The 19911-nt window shown below is 47.7% G+C and overlaps 4 protein-coding genes across 4 annotated transcripts; 2 read left to right on the forward strand and 2 right to left on the reverse strand.

Moving 5' to 3' along the window:
• Nucleotides 1-234: 234 nt before the first annotated feature.
• Nucleotides 235-2308, reverse strand: smim20 (small integral membrane protein 20). The gene is made up of 3 exons (XM_035613870.2): nucleotides 2097-2308; nucleotides 1331-1387; nucleotides 235-470 (listed from the first exon to the last, which is right to left on the reverse strand). Exons 1-3 carry the CDS (start codon nucleotides 2203-2205, stop codon nucleotides 427-429), a joined length of 210 nt encoding a protein of 69 aa, XP_035469763.1. The 5' UTR covers nucleotides 2206-2308; the 3' UTR covers nucleotides 235-426.
• Nucleotides 2309-2369: 61 nt separating this feature from the next.
• man2b2 (mannosidase, alpha, class 2B, member 2) lies at nucleotides 2370-8305 on the forward strand. Its single transcript, XM_035613837.2, has 19 exons — nucleotides 2370-2598; nucleotides 2792-2938; nucleotides 3144-3249; nucleotides 3344-3516; nucleotides 3683-3798; nucleotides 3905-4082; nucleotides 4324-4522; nucleotides 4618-4808; nucleotides 4890-5061; nucleotides 5240-5376; nucleotides 5609-5886; nucleotides 6019-6210; nucleotides 6291-6534; nucleotides 6629-6739; nucleotides 6828-7020; nucleotides 7343-7489; nucleotides 7588-7700; nucleotides 7818-7929; nucleotides 8036-8305. The coding sequence occupies exons 1-19, from the start codon at nucleotides 2464-2466 to the stop codon at nucleotides 8137-8139; spliced, it is 3048 nt and encodes a 1015-aa protein (XP_035469730.2). The 5' UTR covers nucleotides 2370-2463; the 3' UTR covers nucleotides 8140-8305.
• Nucleotides 8306-8947: 642 nt separating this feature from the next.
• si:dkey-19b23.7 lies at nucleotides 8948-11932 on the forward strand. The gene is made up of 8 exons (XM_035613849.2): nucleotides 8948-9187; nucleotides 9541-9612; nucleotides 9703-9774; nucleotides 9876-10078; nucleotides 10435-10498; nucleotides 10668-10833; nucleotides 11061-11258; nucleotides 11480-11932. Exons 1-8 carry the CDS (start codon nucleotides 9170-9172, stop codon nucleotides 11608-11610), a joined length of 924 nt encoding a protein of 307 aa, XP_035469742.1. The 5' UTR covers nucleotides 8948-9169; the 3' UTR covers nucleotides 11611-11932.
• Nucleotides 11933-12197: 265 nt separating this feature from the next.
• Nucleotides 12198-16616, reverse strand: si:dkey-19b23.8 (low density lipoprotein receptor adapter protein 1). Its single transcript, XM_035613858.2, has 3 exons — nucleotides 16353-16616; nucleotides 14127-14861; nucleotides 12198-13931 (listed from the first exon to the last, which is right to left on the reverse strand). The coding sequence occupies exons 1-3, from the start codon at nucleotides 16366-16368 to the stop codon at nucleotides 13846-13848; spliced, it is 837 nt and encodes a 278-aa protein (XP_035469751.2). The 5' UTR covers nucleotides 16369-16616; the 3' UTR covers nucleotides 12198-13845.
• Between the last annotated feature and the right edge of the window lie 3295 nt (nucleotides 16617-19911).

The following is a 19911-nucleotide window of genomic DNA, read 5'->3' on the forward strand; positions in this document are numbered from 1 at the left end:
TACAGGCTGCATACCAGAGCAGAGCGAGGCTTTTGGAAATACAAGAGTTTTTCCAAAATATCTAAGATGCACAAACAATACACAGTTCAAGGCTTTTTATGTTGACAGGAAGGCATGGGGCGCCCCCTTGTGGACAAATTAAATCATGCCGGGTGAACTCTGGGGAGGGTTAGAACATTTATGGACAACTTTATCTGTCTCTCAAAACAATATATTACCCAGTACAACAAATAATCATATCAATAAGTCTTTTAATTAAATCATATTTAAGCCTTTTTTAAACTTTACATTTTATTTATAGGACATGCAATCAATTCAAACACATTCTGGAAAATCATTCATTCACTCACGCGCACATCAAGCACTCATCAAATAAGGCATTCGCCGTCGGCATCGGTGTCTGGAATCAGCCGTTGTCACTGCCATTCATTTTTCTGTAGGTTTGAACGGATCAGACCAGATCTTCACACCTGAGGGGGGAAAGAAATAAGCACGAAAAGGATAAAGTTAGAGAACTGATGGGGGTTTCTTTACTTCACCACATCTTGTTTAACGGCATGTGCATTAAAGGAAATCTCAGTTACTTAACCCCACTACAAGTGTGGCTCAACATATAATAATGTAAAATTAAACTTTAATTATAAAGCACAATTCAAGCATAAAATGCAAGTAAAAGAGAACAAAATGGGATATAAACAGCCATCAGGTAAAACACTTGATGTTGTATTAAACAACCAGGTGAGACAAAACCACATGTTAGGTTAAAAAGACGCCAGGGGAAGGCTTCGGTATATAGATGTGTCTGGGGATTTCTTTTGAATATGTCAATAGATGTAGGGACTGTTCAGTGTCTCTATGATGTCAGGAACAATCAAGCGCATATTTTTCCAACCACGTCAGCCGGATCAGACGGAGCAAAGCCATTCAGTTGTTCAAAATATGGGACAATGTCATGAAGACGATTAAAACAATTATCCCCTGATGCTCAGTAAGTAAAGCAAACACGGGAAGTTGTCACGTTAACTACCTGTTTCTTGTGAAGCAACTTGACCAAAATTTGATGCTATGAAAAGGTATATACAAATAAGGTTTATTATTATAATTATTATCATAAGCATTAGACATATTGTGAATTTTTAAAATACCAGTCAGTGGGGACGTCCAAAACGTACTGACTGCTTCCAAAAGGTGAATAAAAAGTGGAAAGGCTCACCTCAGGTCATTTCGCAAAAAATCATGAATAAATTGAGCAACTATAATACTTATACTTATATATATATATATATATATATACATATATATATAGCAGATATCCACTGTGTGCTCTTACCCACAGGTTGGATCTCTGCCTGGTTGATTCCGGCCCGGTTCGTCCGTTGGACCTGTCCTAGACGAGAAAGAACATACAGCGTTTATATTTGGAGGAAAACATTTGTGGTCAAAATTCTTTTTACTATCAATCTTAATTGAACTCTTTTGTCTGCACCGTCAGTAACACTAGGAGATTATTATTTTTTTCTTCTTCTTCTTTTTTTTTTACTGTACATGGCCTGACTATAGTTTTCCATCCTTGCTGGCCAGAACTCTCCAGACATAAGCAAACTATTCAGCTTAATGTATTTTCCTGGCATCCATCAATCTGTGTCTCAGTCGGTTTCACTGCATGTTTATGCTTTTTTTGAGGGGGGGGGGGGGGGGGGGGGGGGGGGGGAGTGGAAAGGAAACTTCTATCACCGGGAGGACAACACTTCAAACCTCAGTCACGTTGAACAAAATACATATTTATACTTGTTTACGTGGGAGAAGCTATTGTTGGATGTTTTTTGGGGACAGTTTAACGAGTTTACCTAATGTGAAACAGACACCAGAATGGCGTGAGCTAGCTAAAAATGCTATACAAACGAATCGGCTAACGTCTCCCGACTACAGCCACTAGCTTATTTCCCGTACTGGGTGCAGCCGCTCGGACGACAAATGAATTAGCACAATGCTAAAATCATCTTACACAGCAACATAGGACCCGATATTATGTTTGACAGTTACAAAAAAACACCCTGTCTGACTGTGTAGCAGAGTCAAAGCGATGAGCCACTTACTGTACTCGTCTTTATGCGACAACGGGTAGAAAAATATGGGGTAAAACGCGGCGCCAACCGCCGCCACGAACCCCCCGAATACTAACGCCATCCTCGTATTTTTGGACATTTTTGTCTTTTTGGGGAGTTACATGGGAGGGCACGCAGCTTTCACCTCCAAGTGCGAGCGGGTGTTTACACGGACTGTTTCCGGCGCTAAAGGTCACACACGTGCGCGGTTTTTTGAAACTGGTTTGGTTTGGTCTCTCTGGGCTTCCGTAGCGACGCGTCACAATCACGTGCCGCAGCACAACAATAATAAGGAAGTAGATTTTTTGGGGGGGGTAGATGTTGTCTGACGCATTGTGCCTTTACTGGCGTTAAAAAGATGGGATTTTTAGCCGTTTGTGTGTTTGCTGTTTGTTGTAGTTGCTCATGTGGATTGTCGGGCGAGAACGAGCCAGTCCAGACATTTGTCATCCCCCACAGTCACATGGATGTTGGCTGGGTGTACACCGTTCAGGTGGGTCTCTGTGGTTAGCTCTCAGTATGGTGTTCATCTTCTCAAGCACATGTGGCACAAGCTACAGTTGAACATTTTCCTCATCATAACTCTTATAATCTCATAACTTATAATTAAATATAATGTGAATAAATGGGTGTATTGTTTTTGTAAATATGGATTTTTGACTGTTTTTTTTCCGATTTGTACACAGGAGAGTTTGCACGCCTATGCAGCCAACGTGTACAGCAGTGTGACCGAGGAGCTGTCAAAGGCTAAAGACCGCAGGTTCATCGCTGTGGAGCAGGAGTTCTTCCGCCTGTGGTGGGACACCGTGTCCACAGACTCCCATAAGAGACAAGTAATGACATGTGATGGGTTACTACACTTCAGTAAATCACCTCTGAGCGATAATTTGAAAGGTATAACCGTAAACCAAATCAGTAGATGCCAAGATATCCTTGCGTTAGTCTGTGATTTTACAAGCTGGGTAGTTAGGAACTGATAATCATGTGGACTCACCCGTGTTAAATGATTAACATGCCGTGGTTTGGTTGGTTTTCCAGGTGCGAGAGCTCGTAAAAGAAGGTAGACTCGAGTTCATCCTCGGGGGCCAGGTGATGCACGACGAGGCTGTGACTGATCTAGAAGATGAGATCTTGCAAATGACAGGTGTCACTTTGTATTATTTCGTGCCACTGTAACTGGCAGTTCCGGCGACGACTCACTGTTTTATAGTAACCCAGAAACCTGCCTGCTGTTTCAGAGGGACACGGTTTCCTCTACGAGACGTTCGGGGTGCGTCCTCAGTTCTCCTGGCACGTGGATCCATTTGGAGCCTCTGCCACCACGCCGGTGCTGTTCGCCCTGGCAGGGTTCAACGCCCACCTAGTCTCACGCGTCGACTACGACCTCAAAGACACCATGCAGAAAAAGAAGGTATTAGTTTGTGACTAGTGGAGAGAATAAGTAAAAAAAAATATGAAGGTTAGCACGTGAAAGGCGGCATCTATGGAGCTGTTTTAATACCATTTCATCAGAAATGTAAATTGGAATTTTACTTTGATGTGGTTGTTAATTATCACTGCTAACTTTTTTTGTACAGAAACTACAGTTTGTATGGAGAGGTTCTCCCTCTCTAAAAGGGAAGCAGGAAATCTTCACTCACATCATGGACCAGTTTAGTTACTGCACTCCAGCTCATCTGCCGTTCTCAAACAGGTAGATCGTGTATAGACTCTTCGTTGATTTTAAAATGTATTCGTTTATCAAGTATTATTTATTTTAAAAAACTGCAAGTTGTCAGCACAAACACTTTGTCCTGCAGTTCTGGCTTCTACTGGAACGGAGTGGCCTTGTTCCCCGACCCACCTAAAGACGGAGTCTACCCCAACATGAGTTTGCCCGTCACCAAAAAGACGCTGCGTGCCTACGCCCAGACCATGGTGGACAACATCAAGCAGAGGGCGGCTTGGTTTAGGACTAACCACGTTCTCTGGCCATGGGTGAATAAAAAGGATCCTGGGATCATTTTATTGAGTATCTGATCCTGTTGAGCAGTTGTTTTCAAGGTCCTATTTTTTTATTTTTTTTTTTACATGGAGTAAGAAAATCAAATGAAAAGTCATGAGGCACAGGACGAAATGTGGGAGACTGTTTTTGCGGAATGGCTTTTGACTTTGAGATTCACATTTTTAAGTTGCAAACATGCATCAAGTAAATGTTTGTGTGCTCCTTGTGTTTCAGGGCTGCGACAAACAGTTCTACAACTCGTCTGTACAGTTCAGCAACATGGATCCTTTAATGAAGTACATCAACCAGAACAGCAAAGAGTTCGGGGTGACGGTCCAGTATGCCAGTCTAAGTGAATACTTCCAAGCCATCCACCATTCAAACCTTGTCTGGGAGTTACGGGGGAGTGAAGATTTTCTTCCGTACTCCACCGGTGAGAATCTGTATCCTCAAACATAATGATAACCAATCAACACCTGCTCAGATAAAGGACGGAAATGAGGCTCATGTGTTTTCTTTTCTCCCTAGAACCTTACCAGGCCTGGACGGGATTTTACGCCTCCAGAAATGTTTTGAAAGGAGTGGCACGGCAAGCTAGTTCCCAGCTTCACGCAGCCGAGACTCTCTTCACCCGGTACCGGATCAGCTTCCCCGACGGACCTGTGGCTAAAGACTGGGCCCTGGACAAACTGAGAGCCCTTCGCTGGGCTGTCTCTGAGGTACATCGCCAAACTACTGGACTCCTGTCATCTATTGTTTTTGGTCAAATTTTACAGCTCCAAAATGTCCCGTGTTTTTAGGTGCAGCACCACGATGGAATCACTGGCACAGAGTCTCCGAAGGTGGCGGACATGTACCTGCGGCATCTCACGCAGGCCACGATGAAAGTGGAGGAGCTTCTCGCCGCACTCATCCTGCTGCCGCACAACCTCGACATCACCAGCGTCCTCAACAACCGCTACCACCGAAGAGGTGGACATGCAGCCTACCATAGCGTGCTCCTTCAAAATAAATATGAATAAATAAAGAGCAACAAATTAGCTGTCAGAACAATTCATGCTTTGAGCTAAATGCTGACACTAGCATCAATATTAGTGTCAAACAAATATTTCGGCTGCGATTTTAAAATATTAAAATCTCTTCATGCCAGGTGTGCACCAGACTCTGGAGCAACATGTCATCGTTTACAACCCGTTGGCGTGGAACGTCACCACCGTCATCAACGTAACGGTGTCCTTCCTGAATGCAGCCGTCTTTGATGAGGATGGGCAGACTGTGCCCGCACAGGTATTATTACTTTGTTGTTTTTTTTCAAATGCTGATGGTACCATTTTTTAAAAAATTTTAAGTCACTAAAGCGAAACTAGTGTATGTAACTTTTTGCTAAACTGCCGTTTCAGTTTCCGGATACTGAAAAATGATAAAACATAGTGGAGCATCACGTCAAGAAGAGTCAGTTTGTTGTTTGTTGCTTATTTTTGACACATACTCTGATAATATCTTCCTCTGTCTGCCACAGATCCAGAGATCCGCTCAGTCCAATGTGACCTACGACCTTTTCGTCGTGGTGGAGCTGGGGGGCCTTCAGCACCGAAAGTACCTGATCAAGTTCCCCGACAAGCCGTGCACCGGCAGGTCCAAGTGCGGTCGGACCTACGGAGCCGAGGGGGTCTCGTTTGAGAGACGCCGTGTCCGGGACTGGACGAGAACGGGGAGGCGGCTTCTACCGGTCCTGAGCGAATGTTACAAGCTCATGTTCGACCAGGACACCAATCTGCTGCACAGCATCACTTATCTGTAAAAAGTTAACATATTATCACACCCATAATTGTCCTGTCACATTCATTTCAAACTTGTGGATTCTTTTGTGATTCCTAAAAGCTTTTCTCCTTGCGCTGCTGTAACTCTCCTGTCGTCCTTGCTTGCCAGTGAGGAGAAAAGCAGGGTGAGGGTGACTCAGGATTTCTGGGAGTACCACGCAAACGGAGACGTAAAAGCAGGGCCCATCTCCGACAACTACATGTTCAGCACCAACGGCTCCGCTGCGCGGGCCTACCAGGCTGTGGAAATGGAGATCGTCCCTGGGAAGATCGTGTCTGAGGTCAGGCAGTACTTCTTCAGGTGGGGGAAAAGGATTTTTTTTTTTTGCTTTCTGTTTTGATCTCATTTCTTCTCAGCCCTAATTCCGATATTTTTTAAAGGGATGAAAGTGATAAAGACTACGCTTACTCAATCACCACCCGCGTCCCGGAATGTTTCGGGACCGGAGCGCGGTGTCGCAGGCTGGAGCAGACCTATTCGCTGGGGCCCCTCCACCTAAACACAGAGGTCGTCCTCCGGACCGCCACCGCCCTGAAGAACAACAGGACCCTGTACACAGACGACAATGGCTACCAGATGATGAAGAGGCCGTACAGGAAGTTCACTAATAACACCGTAGCGAGAGTGAGTCCTCGGATAAGTTGGATTCTTGAGATTTAGCCTGGAGGGGATTTCAGTGAGTTTTTTCTGTAATGCCTGTAAACATGTCTTTTTGCAGAACTACTTCCCAATGGTCCGTACCGCCTACATCGAGGATGAGCACAGCAGACTGGCGCTCGTCAGTGACAGAGCCCACGGCGCGTCCAGCCAAGCCAGCGGACAACTAGAGGTGGGAAAAAGCCGGCGAAGGCGCGCGCGCTCCACTACTGTCTGCTCACATGCTTAACACCCCCGCGCACGTGTGTCTATCCCCTCAGGTCATGCTCCATCGACGTCTTTGGAACAACCTGCCCTGGAACCGCGGCTACAACCTGACCCTGAACGACACCTCAGTCGTCAGGCCCACCCTGTGGATGATGCTGGGCTCTGTCAGTGGCACCTCGGCGCACTACCAGAGGGAGGCAGTTGAGCTGCAGCACAGACCAGTCATCATGCCCATAGACCAACCTCGTACGTGCCCTTTTTTTTATTATAAGGCAGCATGATGATATCAAAAATATTAACATGTGTTTCCTCTTTCACATGTGAGAGCTTTCATTGTCAGCTTCATAAGCTTGTTTTAGCATAATATCATGTTAAATGCCACATCAACAAAGTTCCTGATCAGGCCAAAACTTAAGAAGAAGAATGACAATGTTCAACAAAAACAAATAGCATAAAAAAGATTTAAAGGTACCCTTAGTTATACATGTACAAATGCACTTCTACAAGTCCCTGCATCTTTCACTTTTGAACAACCCCACTATTGTATATTTTATGTTTGGCTCCGCAGAGAGGCCCTGGCAGGAGAAGGAGCCCAGGGGAAGTTCTCCCGTGCGTCCAGTCGTTCTGCCGCCGAACCTCCACCTGCTCAGCCTCAGCATCCCCGGATGGAACTACAGCTCGGATCACGACGTTCACCTCGCTCACGTTCACGCAGGTAAATACTGTGCGCACGAAAATCTGGAAATATTCTGAGGTGGGATTTTTGGGGTTTGGGACATTTTGACATCTGTGCGTCTGTGGGGATTCATTTAGGTAAAGATCTGCACTCGGAGCCGGACTATGACCGGGTCCTGTTGAGAATCATGCATCTGTTTGAGGAGGGAGAAGATCCTGAGCTTTCAAAGCCGGTCACCATAAACTTGAAGGTGCCGATAAACAACTTCACTCTACGTATTTAATGTCCTGATAATTTAGTCGGTTATTTTTAAAATGGCATCTAATTTAATCTTTTTCCTTCTTTGGTCATTTTTGTGTTCGAGCAGGAGGTTCTGCGGGGCATCGGGGAAGTGAAAGTGCTGCAGGAGCGTTCTCTCACAGGAACCTGGGACGTCGCCAGCCTGCAGAGGTGGAAGTGGAAGACTGCAGATAAAACAGGTGAAATAAAGAAAAAACTAATAATATTGGGACTGAGTTATCTTCTGATTATGTCCAGTGATATGAAATGAAATCATTCCTTTCACAACTTTTTTCCCTCTTTTAGAGAACAAAGGTCGTGGGAGATGTGGAGACGAAGCTTTCACTGTCACCATCTCGCCCAAAGAGATCAGGACCTTCTTCGTTCACTTCGCCTCCAAGGACTTTTAGGTTGAACTGTCTCTTTTCTTCCGTGAAGATCTTAAGACATGACACGACACGAAAAGATGTGATCATTTAGTGTAAATCAATGCTCTCTTTTTTTTGCACATTATGTTGATTTTGGTGAGGGAGCACCGTTGACTCTGGCTGAATAAAGATATTATTTTTTTTCAAACGTCTGCAGTCAAGTTTGTATGATGGGGGCCAGTTAAATTATGGATTCAAATAAAAAAAAACAAATTGTGGCAGAATCTTTTTTTGTTCGTTTCACGGCAAACTGACTGACTCCCAACAAAAGTGTTATAATAGTGAAGAAAGAGACTAAGGAAAATACATTTCCAGATCTTCCAGGATTCCAAATCTCCCCCATGAGGAGCTGGACAGCGTTGCTAGGGAGAGGGACATCTGGATCTGGGATAAACGGGGGGGGGAAAATGCACGAAATAAGGAAAATTTAAAGTTTCCTAACTACCTGCTTGTCAATAATTATAGCTGGGGGGCAAATGCAACTTATCATTTACTATATAACTCTATAGGCTTCTTTCCTAACAGACAATTATGAGGGCGGTGTCCATCCTCCTGTGCTGTCGACAAATCTTTCTGTCGGTAACATTCCCACTGTGATGGTTGAACGTTCAACTTGGTCGGTGACATTTTGGCTGCAACAAAGTGAATGTGATCATATGTGCAGAAAAGTTCCAGATTTCCACATTTCCAAGATTTCCTTCAGGATCAAATAAAAGTTCTCTTATTTGCAGCTTTGCTGTAAAAAAAAAAAGAAGAGGAAAAGTACCGGTACTGGCCGCTAGGGGGCCCCCCCACACATTCCCAGAATGAGGCATCGTCATCCGAGGGAGGCTAAAAACATCCGCCTGTGTTGTCAGAGCATCACCGCAGCGGTTCACCAGAAAAAAAAGCAGTCGTATCTTTATTTTTTTTAGACTAATGGAGGTTCAAGTGTCGCCGTGCAGAAGCAGCATAACGAGGCCATGATCACTCGGGAGGGAGGAGACGACGGTGTCTGCGGTTCTGGATCGAGATGAGCTGCGGCAGCAGTGTGAGTGGTGGTGGTGCTGTTGTTGTTCTCTCCTCCTCCATCAGCTGCAGGGTCTCGCCCCTGTGAATTAAATCTCAGCTCGTGCACTGTCCCCAATTTGCTTCTTTGTTAGTGATGGCCGGATGCAGGATGCTGCGATGGGGGGGGGGGGGGGGGCGTTCGCATGCGTTGCTAGGTTACTAGACTTGGAGGCTGCCGTCTCCCTCAGGTGCTAGAGGATGTTCTTTTTTTCCCTCCCAGATCAGGCCTGTTGGATGTCTATTGAAGACATGCACAAATAATCTATCACTGTAATCTGTATTGGTATTATTTGTTGTTCCTGTGCCATTAACATACGTGGTCTCTGTGTGTAGAAAAGAGAGAGGGAGCAGAAGAGGAAGCTGCAGCACTTCCTGAGTGACCTGGCTCTGCTTGGATCACTGCAGGTGTGAACACACAGGCGGTGAATGCAGAGAGAGAGTTAAACACAAGCCAGCAATCTTCTGCAAAAAATACTTTTTGGTTTCCCTTTACAGGGTTTCAAGCACTTCCAGCCTTGGCTCAGAGGGAAGGAGGAGCTGCTGCTGACGGTCGTCAATGAGGATCTGGTAAATTGAATGTGTATGAAAATAGAATAGAAGGTTTGGAAGAACTTCCCGCAAAGTCAAACTCTCTTGTGTGTGCGTCTGCTCCGTCCTGCCCCCTGCAGGGTTGGCGTTCCCCGGGCTTCGCCGTGTCCCGAGCCTCCTCTCACTCCTCCACCAGCAGCAGCTGCAACAGCAGCGACGTGTCCCCCAGCAGCAGCTCCCCCAGCCTGGACAGTCGCAGCAGCTCGCCCCTGCCCGGGGAACCTCGGGCCCCCCGGGACCCCCCGGCGCAGACTCACGCCAAGGCGCAGCCGCAGGCCGCCAGGTGACTGAAGCCATTGTATCTGTGTGCGTGTGTGTGTGTGTGTGTGTGTCTGCATATAGTTACATAGTTAATCTCTAATTGCTACCCAGTTAAAAATAGGTTCATTTCTTCCTTTTATACTTCAATATCCATGTTTTCCATTTGTCTTTCTATGGGACACACTGATACTCTCTCCTCTCTTCAGTACAGTAAATTCTCCTCATGAGCACAAACATGTACCTGGCGGTCTTAAACTGTTGAGGTCAACGTGTACAGACCAGAAACATAAACACAGCTACTCGCGTGCAGATGTAATACACACACACGCACACGCACACACGCACACACGCTGGTTTGACCTCTTTCTGTCTTCCCAGGGACCCGAGCAGCGAGGACCATCTCCTGCCAGCGTCTCCCAGTGAACGAGAGATAGCAGTGCCCGTAAGTGTCTCGGCCCCAGCCTCGACTTTGTTTACAGCAGCCTGAAAGCGTTCGGGCGCGTTTTCCAGAAAGCCGGCTCTGTTCTTCCCTTAACCTCAGCCGTCAACATTCGAACCTTCCCCGCTCCATCCCACAAGCCTCCACTTTGTCGTCCCCCCCCCCCCGACAGGAGGTGAACTGCACTCTGTTTTTACTGGCCGGCTACGTCAAGTACGGACGCCCCTACGCCTGGATACGCTCCAACCACGAGCGCCTGGTCAACATCGGCGGCACCGACTCAATGGTCAGGGACACGCCGATGAAGCTCAAGTCCATCGCAGACTGGCAGACGCGAGGTATGGAAACTATGTGAGGAATCCAAACAGGGGGAAGGTTATTGTTTCACCGCGCCGATTCAATAATTACACAATTTTCCATGAGGCTAAATCAGACGCAGATGTCCGTGCTTGGTGTGGATTGGGTTGGTTTGGGAAGGGGAACTCTAGATTCTTTGGTTTTGAAAAATATACAATATTCGGCTGGGTGTTTTATTAGAAAAGAATTTGAAGGATTTTCTGTCCAGGCGTTCGCGTGTGGGACATCGTCAGTGAGCTGGTGTGCCTCTGCACCGTCCCCTCTCCCTCAAACCCCTTCGCCCTGGACACGCGTTACATCCGAGGTCTTCCCCTGCCCGAGCGGTTCCTCGCCACGGGCGCCCTCCTCAACTTCCTGGAGATGTACGTGGTGTACGGCAACCAGGACGAGCTGCACTATGACAAAGGTATGGCGACTCACACCCTTCGGGGAAAATCACAACAGGTGGCGTCGGTATTTTCAAACCGCAGGATTTTAATGCGCCGTTATTTTTATGATGTCAGACAGCAGATGGTGCTGTTTAGCTATTTGACAAGGAGCTCAGGCGTCTCGGCCTTCCTCCCACTATGATGCAGCTCAGTTTGAAGCTCCTCACCTCGTGTGGTTACCTGGTTTTCCTCCTCCCAGTTGTAGAGGAGGTGAAGCCTCTGAGGCGCCTCCACGTCCAGTCCCTGCTGGAGGTGCAGCGACGCAGAGAGGCCCCCAGGCCGAGCTGCGGCCCAACTGTGCAGGACTCTTCTGGAGAGGACGGACCGTGACTGTCCTTCTGTGGTCCGCAGGAAGAGGAGACGTCCTCCGTGCACCTTCAATCGCCTTCTCGTTGGGGAAACGGAGACAGAAATTAGCTCCAAATGTGCAAAATAGCACCAGAGGAAACATTTGTAGTTGAATTCATCATTGTTTAAATGTCCCCCACCCCCCACCCCAATCTTATCGCAGTATTTGTATTTCATGCACAATGTTTCTGTAGTTGGAGGCCAGTCACGTGTATCAGATGTTTTGGGAAAATGTGAAAACACTGGAGGAATAACTCTGGGAAATGAAGTCACATGACTGAGATTAAAAAATCCCAGGACCTTTGTGGATGTCTCACCCCCCGCCACCCCCAAACCTTTCAATCTCAATCTCTTCCTCCCACACACACACACACACACACACACATTCTGTTTTCATCCGGCCAAGTACAACATTTCAAAAAAAACTTGAGCGTTCAACCGTGGAAACAGAATCATTCGTCAGGGGTCAAAGCTGCACAAGTTAAAGCTGGTTAAATATTTGCCCGCTGTGTACGAGTCGAGAGCCGCACGCAACGGGACCAACGCCACAAAAGACATCGAACACAAAATGTCGTATAAAAGGTTTTAATAATCCATAAAATACATATTTTACTTAAATATGTACAATGACGAAACAGTACATTGATAAAAATACGTCTTGAAGCGGGCACGTTAACCCCCCTACTCCTGAGATCTGAGGTTGTGCCGTTTGTAAGAAGAAACGTTAAAATGAACTGATAAAAACCAAGTGGCACAGCGGGTTTAAAAGAAACAATACACTGGAAATCGTTCCTGTTAAAAAGCTTAATTTTTGGTCAGAAAATACAAAAAAAAACAGAGGACTAAGTGGAAGCCTCAGGGGCCTACCACTAATGCTCGGGTCTCTCATTTGTAAACCGGAGACAGAAATCGCCATGGTGAGAGCAGGTTACGCAATACTGCGCCTATGACCGTCACTTTGAACGGACTTGAGGAGTTCGGGCACCTTTTTATGTCTCTGGTCGAAGGTCGAGGGGCTCACGACTTCAAACAAGAAAAAAGAAGCACATTGTGGCATCTACCGATGAGGCCGCTGCCAATGCAAAGTCCCGGCGGCACATGGAGAAGAATCTCACGTTTCCTCCGTTGGAATGCAGGTGCATTCCGCACGGAGGCTCCACATGCGGACACAGCGTTCCCAGTGTTCGGACACAAACAAACTCGCGACTCATGGCCCAGTGCGGGGTCTTTCTAACCCCCCCCCCCCCCCCCCCCCCCCCCCCACTCCCTCTCTCCCCCAACGTCAATGCAAAAATGATTTATACCCGTGGACAGTCGTGACCTGTGTTTCCACCGTGGCGGGGAGGATTCCGTTTGTTTGCCCGCGTCGCGCGACTCGTTGGCAGCGAATGGCTCCTTGAAATCTCAGCACGCAAATGATAAAACGGGTGATTTCACGCCAAGGAATTTAACGTGTGACGCGCGTTCGGGCCGGAAACTTGGAAAAGTGCTCAGAAAACCTGCCAACTGCATTTGTGTGAGTTACAGATCACCGTGGTTTGCATGACGTGCCGGCATGTCCCCTCTGTATCTCGACATCTACAGTTTCTAATCTTGTCCAAAACTGTCAGAGGTTTAAAAAAGGTTTTGTCCAACCAAATAAAAGTGCAACATGAAAACAATCACAAATGTCAGTTTAAAAAAAGGAAGAAGAAAAGAAATATCAGCGTTCAGAAACATCAGAACTCTCGTCGTCTTTTTCCAGTTTTTTCGCCCCGCGGATCCTTTGGCCAACGGTCGGCACCGTCGTTGGTTTGACTGTGTCCTTCCAGCGGACCGAGCCGCCGTCTTTAGCGGCCCCAGCATCAAGTGGACGCCTTGGGAAACAAACAAGCTCAGCACAAAATAGGCTCCTCCGGTTTGCCGTTGACAGGGTCAACAAAAGGAAGCCGGCGGCGGCGGCGGCGGCGGCAATCGCGTGCCGCAATCGGACGTCACACTCGCAAAAGTCAACAGGCGACTTTGCCGCGTCACAAAACCTTTTCCGAGTCCACACACTCAAGTGATTATGGCAACATCCTCAAGTCCAAATATGGACCGTCCCGCTTCCCAGCTGCCTCCCCTTTTTGTCCTTCTTGCAATGCCCCTCCCTCCCTCCCTCCCTCCAAATGCCGTCATCCTGGAGGATGTGATCGGGTGAATGTGGTGCCGCGTTTGAGGGGTTAAATCCGGGGGGGTTCAGTTCCAGCTGTCGGAGGCAGATCCCCGTCTGGAGATGGCCCTGAGGGGGCTGCGAGACACGGAGCCCCTCTTCTTCCAGCGAACTGAAGACGGATAAAGAGACAGTGGGTCAGTGGCGTGAGAATGGCGGCCGCAAAATGGAAAAAGCCGGTGTTTAAATATGAATCGTGAACACGATAGTTTAATCGACCTTGACTCACTCTGAAGTGCCCTGGTGAGGCTATTCATTTTCTATCGCCCACCTGCTAAGTGCTTTTTCGCACCAACTGTGATCTCACCTTTTCCCAGACTGGCGGGCAGGGTGGAGCTCTTTGCGTTGGCGGGAGAGCTGCACGACTCCTCGGCACGTTTCCCCTTCATTTCCCCCGGCGTCAGCGTGGCCGAGCCGTCCTGCTGCCAGTCGCTGAGCGCCCGCTGGAAGGAGTGCGCCAGGCAGGCCGTCATGTCGCGCGCCCGCTCGGCCCGGCTGCACCAGAACACCCGGCACTGCAGCTGCTGCCCTTGATGCTTGCAGATGTACAGGAAGACGTTGGGCCGGTTGGCGTCGGCGGCACAGTACGCAATGTCCTGCAGGTACGTCTTTGTGAGCTGCCGGCCTGTGCTCAGCTCCTTCACCTCCACGTACCTCGGCCGCACCACCAGCGCGTGGTCTTTGCCCAGCTTCTTCCCGTTGGCGATGCCTTCCAGCAAGTGGCTAATGGCGTCCTGCGCCTGCTCCCGGTCCAGGGAGAAGATCTTCTCCGTGCCCAAGTAGTGGACTTTGAAGAGGGGGTCGCCGTGGGACAGGGACTCGGTGCGGTCGCGGCGAAAGCGCCGGCGAAACGCGGCAGGGGAGTTCTTAAGCGTCTGCATGAGGTGGAACGTGCCGAGCGACATGGCGCGCTTCAGGTCGGGTTTGGGGGAAACGTCGGCGGCGGCGGCGTGACGACCCGCGGCCCCCGTCAGGCGGAGCCTCTCCCACTCGTCCACCTGTCCGTCCGCAAGGCGGGCGGAGTTGCGTCCACTGCTTGGATCTGAAATGAGGCCGATAGAGGCGAACGTTAGCACAGAAAATGAACTGCTTTGACACTGGGGATTTGTTTTTCCTCTTTAGGAATGAAGAAACTCATCATTGTTACACTTATCGTGTCATCTTGCTCTGACAACTCCTTGATGTGGGAGCAACAACAAAAATTAAAAACATGAAGTCGTGCTGCGGCGGCGTGGAAAAGACAAAAAGCCACCGAGCAGGATCAGTAACACAAGTGACGCATTGGGCGAGGGGGAGTTGTTCGCCGCAGACACCGTCCATTGAATATTTACAGTCAGGTTGACGATTACTAGAAACAACACTCGTATCGCCGCGCTACGAGTTACTGGATGACCTCGAGGCTCCTGCGACCTTGTTGACTCCGAGTCTTATGCGGCCGGCCCCCCTCCGCCCCATTGTCTCCCATCCTACAGACTCCCAGAACTGCCTGTTCTCCATTGTGCCGGACTCTTTATTTTTTCCCCCCTTTCTCGTTTTCTCGGCCATTCTTCTCGACATCCGAGCTCCCTCCTCAGAAGTGACCCGGGGAGGGAGAGAGAGAGAGAACCGCCGACTGTTCACAGAGTTGGCGGCCATTGTTAGTCAAGCCCCTGTGCAGGAAGCAGCTTTGCGTTACACCCCCAACTAAATATTTCTCCCCCAAAAACAATGGCATGCTTCTGAGAGTGTGTCACACACCACAAACATGCGGGTTCCACACGCACGCACGCACGCACACACACGCACGCAAAAAGTACTGAAACCACAACATTCACTAGGAAACACATGCAGAAATGTATTTCTATATTGTGATATACTGGTTTCCCCCTGTCACCTGCTCCAGGTGAAGAAGAAAAAAACTCAAGTGCAACAGATTGACTTTGAAGCCAGCAACCACCCCCTCTGTCTTCTGACTGGAGTTAACAGCTGTCAGATCCTGTTGTTGTTGTTTTGAGCCTTATCATATCAAAAATATGTAGCCAATAAAACAATATATATATATATATATATATATATATATATATGTATATATATATGTTCAACAGAAAGTCTACAAAGGAGGTAAAGTCTACATTTACATTAAAAGTTGCATCCTCACCAGACACAACTTAACCCAATCATCTGTCCCCTCTTCAACCAAAAAAAAGAGAGCAATTAATAGAGGAAATGCAAACAATGTTTGAAATATTTGACTTCCTTTCAATGCCGAATTGTCCACCAGAGCCGAGTGATCGCTGGGAACGACTCGAGCGTGTCATGTTCGTCGGGCGATTTCCCGAAACAGCCGAGACAACATTAAATTGACAGATTTGTGATCGAGGTTCCGGAGCGTCGCCCCCCCCCCCCCCCCCCCCCCCCCCGCCCTCCCCGATATAATTTCAAAACTTCAGGGGCCCAAAAAAAAAAACGCTTTTAAATTTCTCACAGTACAATGACACTAGGACGTTTCCCCACGCCACAAAAAAACCGAACAAACATAAACATGTGTCTTTACCTGTGCACGCGCTCATGCAAACGACGTCCTCGTGCGTCTCCCAGGTGAGACGTTCCTCCGCCGTCCCGCACGTTCCCGCAAAGTAGAAAATAAACTTCAGGTCGATCTCCAAACTCCAGTTTCATAGCAAGGACGGCGGACACGGAGAGAGACCGGTTTTTACATGTATTTATATTTATATATATATATATATATATATTTGTGAATAGCCGTCCTGTCTCCGCTCGGCGCGCACGGGCTCGAGTGGCTCGCGCAGCTCGTGGGAGAACGGTTTTTAAAAACAGCGTAGGCGCGCGCTCGTCACGCGCGGGCACGAGCACTTGCGTCTGTGGAGGTGGAGGAGGAGGAGGAGGAGGGAGGGGAGGAGGTGATGATGTATCACAGCAGGATGGATAATAAGTCACCTATCTTTGTTTTCACAGAGAACTTATATCTTACATTAAGTGAGTGAAATGTGTTTTCACTCACTTAATGCAGTTGGCAAATATAACATGCAGTTGGCAAATATATACATAAAACAAAGACTCATAAAGGTTTTTATGAATCCCTCAAATGTGCATCATTTTATACACATACAGCCCCTCCTCAAAAATGTAGCCTGTCACATTTGGTGACTATTGGCGGAAAAGAAAATTGAAATTTTGAAGGCATTTGGGTTTAAATGATCTGGCCTGGTTTGAGGTTGTTTGAAGTAGAAATTTCGACAGAAAATGTATTAATAAATAAAAAAAATTCTGAGAGGTTAAAAAAGCCTATTAACATGTAGAAATGAACACGAGTCATTCTGAGCGGAACACGACCGAAAAAGGTGATTTCCTTCATATCATTAATCAGTGATATTTAAAAAGTAACTTTAGAGCGCAAAAGAGTTTTCATTATCTGTGGAGAGGTTTTTTTTCAATAAATCAATAATTGTTTTTGGTCTGCAAAATGTAAAAAAAAAAGAATGAAATCATAATCGACCAATTTCCCCCAAGATTAGATTTTTAAAAATCCTCACTTCTGATAAGCTGCAATCAATCAAATCATCTAAGGTGTTGGCAATTCATTTCCTGTTAATTGACCAATTCGTCAAAAAGGGCACCCCGCGAGCTTTTCTTTTGAAAATCGCCGTTGATCACGTCCGCTTCATCTTTGAATCCACGCGGCCAGTGGCGACGTTTGAAACGTGCGCGGTTCGTGGCGGTGCGCATCGTCGAAATCCCCTTCGCGAGCCCCAAATGACGCCCCGCTGCTCAACACCTGAAAGTGTCGCGTTCAAAAACGTGTGTGCAAAGAAGCCACGCTGAGAAAAAACATCTGAAACCCACTACACCTCATTACCTCCGCGCTGCGTCACCCGTCCGCCTCCCATGGGGATCGGTGGCCTCAGTGGCTCAGATCTGCTCCGGGTGTTTATTCTGCGGGCATTTGGAACAGTGGCAGAGGAAAACTTTAAACGGTTCCATGTGTGCAATGCGTCTTGCTTCGTCTATGTGTGCGTGTGTGTGTGTGTGTGCGACTGGGTGTGCCTGACGTGGGGAAACAGTAGGGCCCCTGTTTCTCCTGGGTTGGGCCCAACAACAGTTAGGGCCTGGACGTCACACGCGCCCCCAGGGCCTCGCAGGACACACTGGAACTATTCTCGGGGCATCGGTGACATAACGGACCATCTCGACGCTAGGCGCCGAACCCCCCCCCCCCTATATATCTCCCTCAGAAAAACCCAGTCAGCGTCCCAACCAACGGCACACTGGGTGCCAGCTGCAGCCCTGGAACTCGCGAGGGGCATGTTGTGTCATGTTGCATTTGGAGGCACCGGCGGCGATCAAGTGCGCCCGTCCACAGAACCATTCATCAGGCGCGAGCACTTACAAAACGGCCCCCCCCTCGAATCACCGGCCGATCACCGTTGTCCGGACAGAAGATACATGAATATTCAAGTCAGAAAGTGCCAGATACTTTACAGGGTTTGATCCTCCAAATATCCTAATCGATTGCGGCCGACAGGTCCGCCTAAATCCTGCACACTGGTCCTTTAATTAAAATCTTTTTTTAGACTCGACCGTTAGCACCGACACATTGTTATCCGCGGGTGTGGCTGACACGCTCGGTTTGTTCAAAAGCGAATAGGGAGCTTTTAACTAAAATGTCCTGAATACCGCGTGAAACTGAAACTAGTTTGCGACCCTCTGCCCAGGTCAAGGAGGGCGGGGGCAGGGGGGGTTACAAAGACGACCTCTGGCCACAGCAGGTATAGTGTGAAGGAAAGATGGCTGGTCCAAGCATGTACATTGCTCCTTCGATGGTCAAAGTCAACTTGAGTTGAGCCGGGAGGAAACTTGGGGATTTTGTAGGAGCGGAAAAAACAAAACAGCGTGCGCGGCCGAGGAAGGGAAAAAGTGAAATGCCTGTTGGTGGGATCAGGTTTCTGTTCACACTTGGCGTGAAGTGGGCCAGAATTCCACCTCCAGTGAAGCGCGGCGTCCCAAAGACTCGGAGGCCTGTTCCAAGAAGCCTCGTATCATGCGCGATCTCGCTGCTCTGGCTGTCGCCGAGAAGACAAACAAGGAGGCGCGCCGCCGCCGCCGCCGCTATTGTTGGAAACAGGGCAAACATAAAATTCAGGAAGTCCACTGGCACAACATAAAAACCGCTGTCCATTCGCGGCAGCGTTTTTTTATACCCACTTCTCTTTTTCTGTACTGCAGTAAATCAAATGTCCCCCCATTTTTTTGTGTGCGTGAGCGTGAGATGCGGAAGTGCATGTGCAGTAAGCGAGGCCCGTCGACAGTGAGAACGCCGCCCCAGTCCGACCCATCCGAGTCATTCGGGAGCCAAGAGTGCATCACGGTCCGTCCCTGGCACCGCCACGGAAAAAGCGACTGCAGGCAAGTCGCGGAGGCACGCGGCAGCAGCCGTCTCGGCAACACCCTCAGGCGGCGGCGTTTGTCATCAGTCCGCGCCGCACTGCCCTTTGTGTTTGGTGCTAATTAGCAAAATGTTAACACAACAAGTTGAGACGGCGATGATAAAACAAACATGCGAGCAAGTTTCACAGTTAGTCCAACAACGGTTTTTTTGCGACTAAAGACGTTTCTTTTGAAAATAGGAGAGTGAATACTGGATAGACACGACTGTAAACTAATGTTACTGTTGCTGCTAGATCTGAAAATAGGTAACTGTAGCAGAACAACTCAATAACAAATGAGATGCGTCATCGTTATTTGCCATAAATGAGCTGTTTTTGTGGTTACACTACTGGGTTGTTGAGAAGTAGCCTTTGGGTTGTTTCTGTGCAATTATATATATGATTTTTTTAACATTTTATAATTGCATTTCTCTTAAAGGATCAACTTAATGTAATCTTTATTTTATTTTATTTTATTTTATTTTATTTTATTTTATTTTATTTTATTTTATTTTATTTTATTTTATTTGCTGCATCGCGTCCAGGAAACTCTTTGAGCCGTCATATTTTTATGGCATGCCATGAATAACAAGAAAAAAAAATTAACTCTGCAACATATCAGAAAAAAAATAGTGGCCTACTGTAACCCTAACAACAGCAACACAAGAA

The sequence above is a fragment of the Scophthalmus maximus genome, chromosome 12 (genome assembly GCF_022379125.1).
Source record: "Scophthalmus maximus strain ysfricsl-2021 chromosome 12, ASM2237912v1, whole genome shotgun sequence".
NCBI classification, from domain to species: Eukaryota; Metazoa; Chordata; class Actinopteri; order Pleuronectiformes; family Scophthalmidae; genus Scophthalmus; species Scophthalmus maximus.

Bases quoted from the DNA above. Each gene is read 5' to 3' on its own strand.
- smim20 (XM_035613870.2), bottom strand. From the start codon at position 2,205: ATGTCCAAAAATACGAGGATGGCGTTAGTATTCGGGGGGTTCGTGGCG. The intron at 1,388-2,096 runs GTAAGTGGCTCA...TTTCTCGTCTAG, and splicing joins GTCGCATAAAGACGAGTACA to GACAGGTCCAACGGACGAAC. The intron at 471-1,330 runs GTAAGAGCACAC...TTCCCCCCTCAG, and splicing joins GGCAGAGATCCAACCTGTGG to GTGTGAAGATCTGGTCTGAT.
- man2b2 (XM_035613837.2), top strand. From the start codon at position 2,464: ATGGGATTTTTAGCCGTTTGTGTGTTTGCTGTTTGTTGTAGTTGCTCA. The intron at 2,599-2,791 runs GTGGGTCTCTGT...ATTTGTACACAG, and splicing joins GCTGGGTGTACACCGTTCAG to GAGAGTTTGCACGCCTATGC. The intron at 2,939-3,143 runs GTAATGACATGT...TTGGTTTTCCAG, and splicing joins CAGACTCCCATAAGAGACAA to GTGCGAGAGCTCGTAAAAGA.
- si:dkey-19b23.7 (XM_035613849.2), top strand. The intron at 9,775-9,875 runs GTAAATTGAATG...TGCCCCCTGCAG, and splicing joins CGGTCGTCAATGAGGATCTG to GGTTGGCGTTCCCCGGGCTT. The intron at 11,259-11,479 runs GTATGGCGACTC...TCCTCCTCCCAG, and splicing joins CGAGCTGCACTATGACAAAG to TTGTAGAGGAGGTGAAGCCT.
- si:dkey-19b23.8 (XM_035613858.2), bottom strand. The intron at 13,932-14,126 runs GTGAGATCACAG...ATCCGTCTTCAG, and splicing joins GCCCGCCAGTCTGGGAAAAG to TTCGCTGGAAGAAGAGGGGC.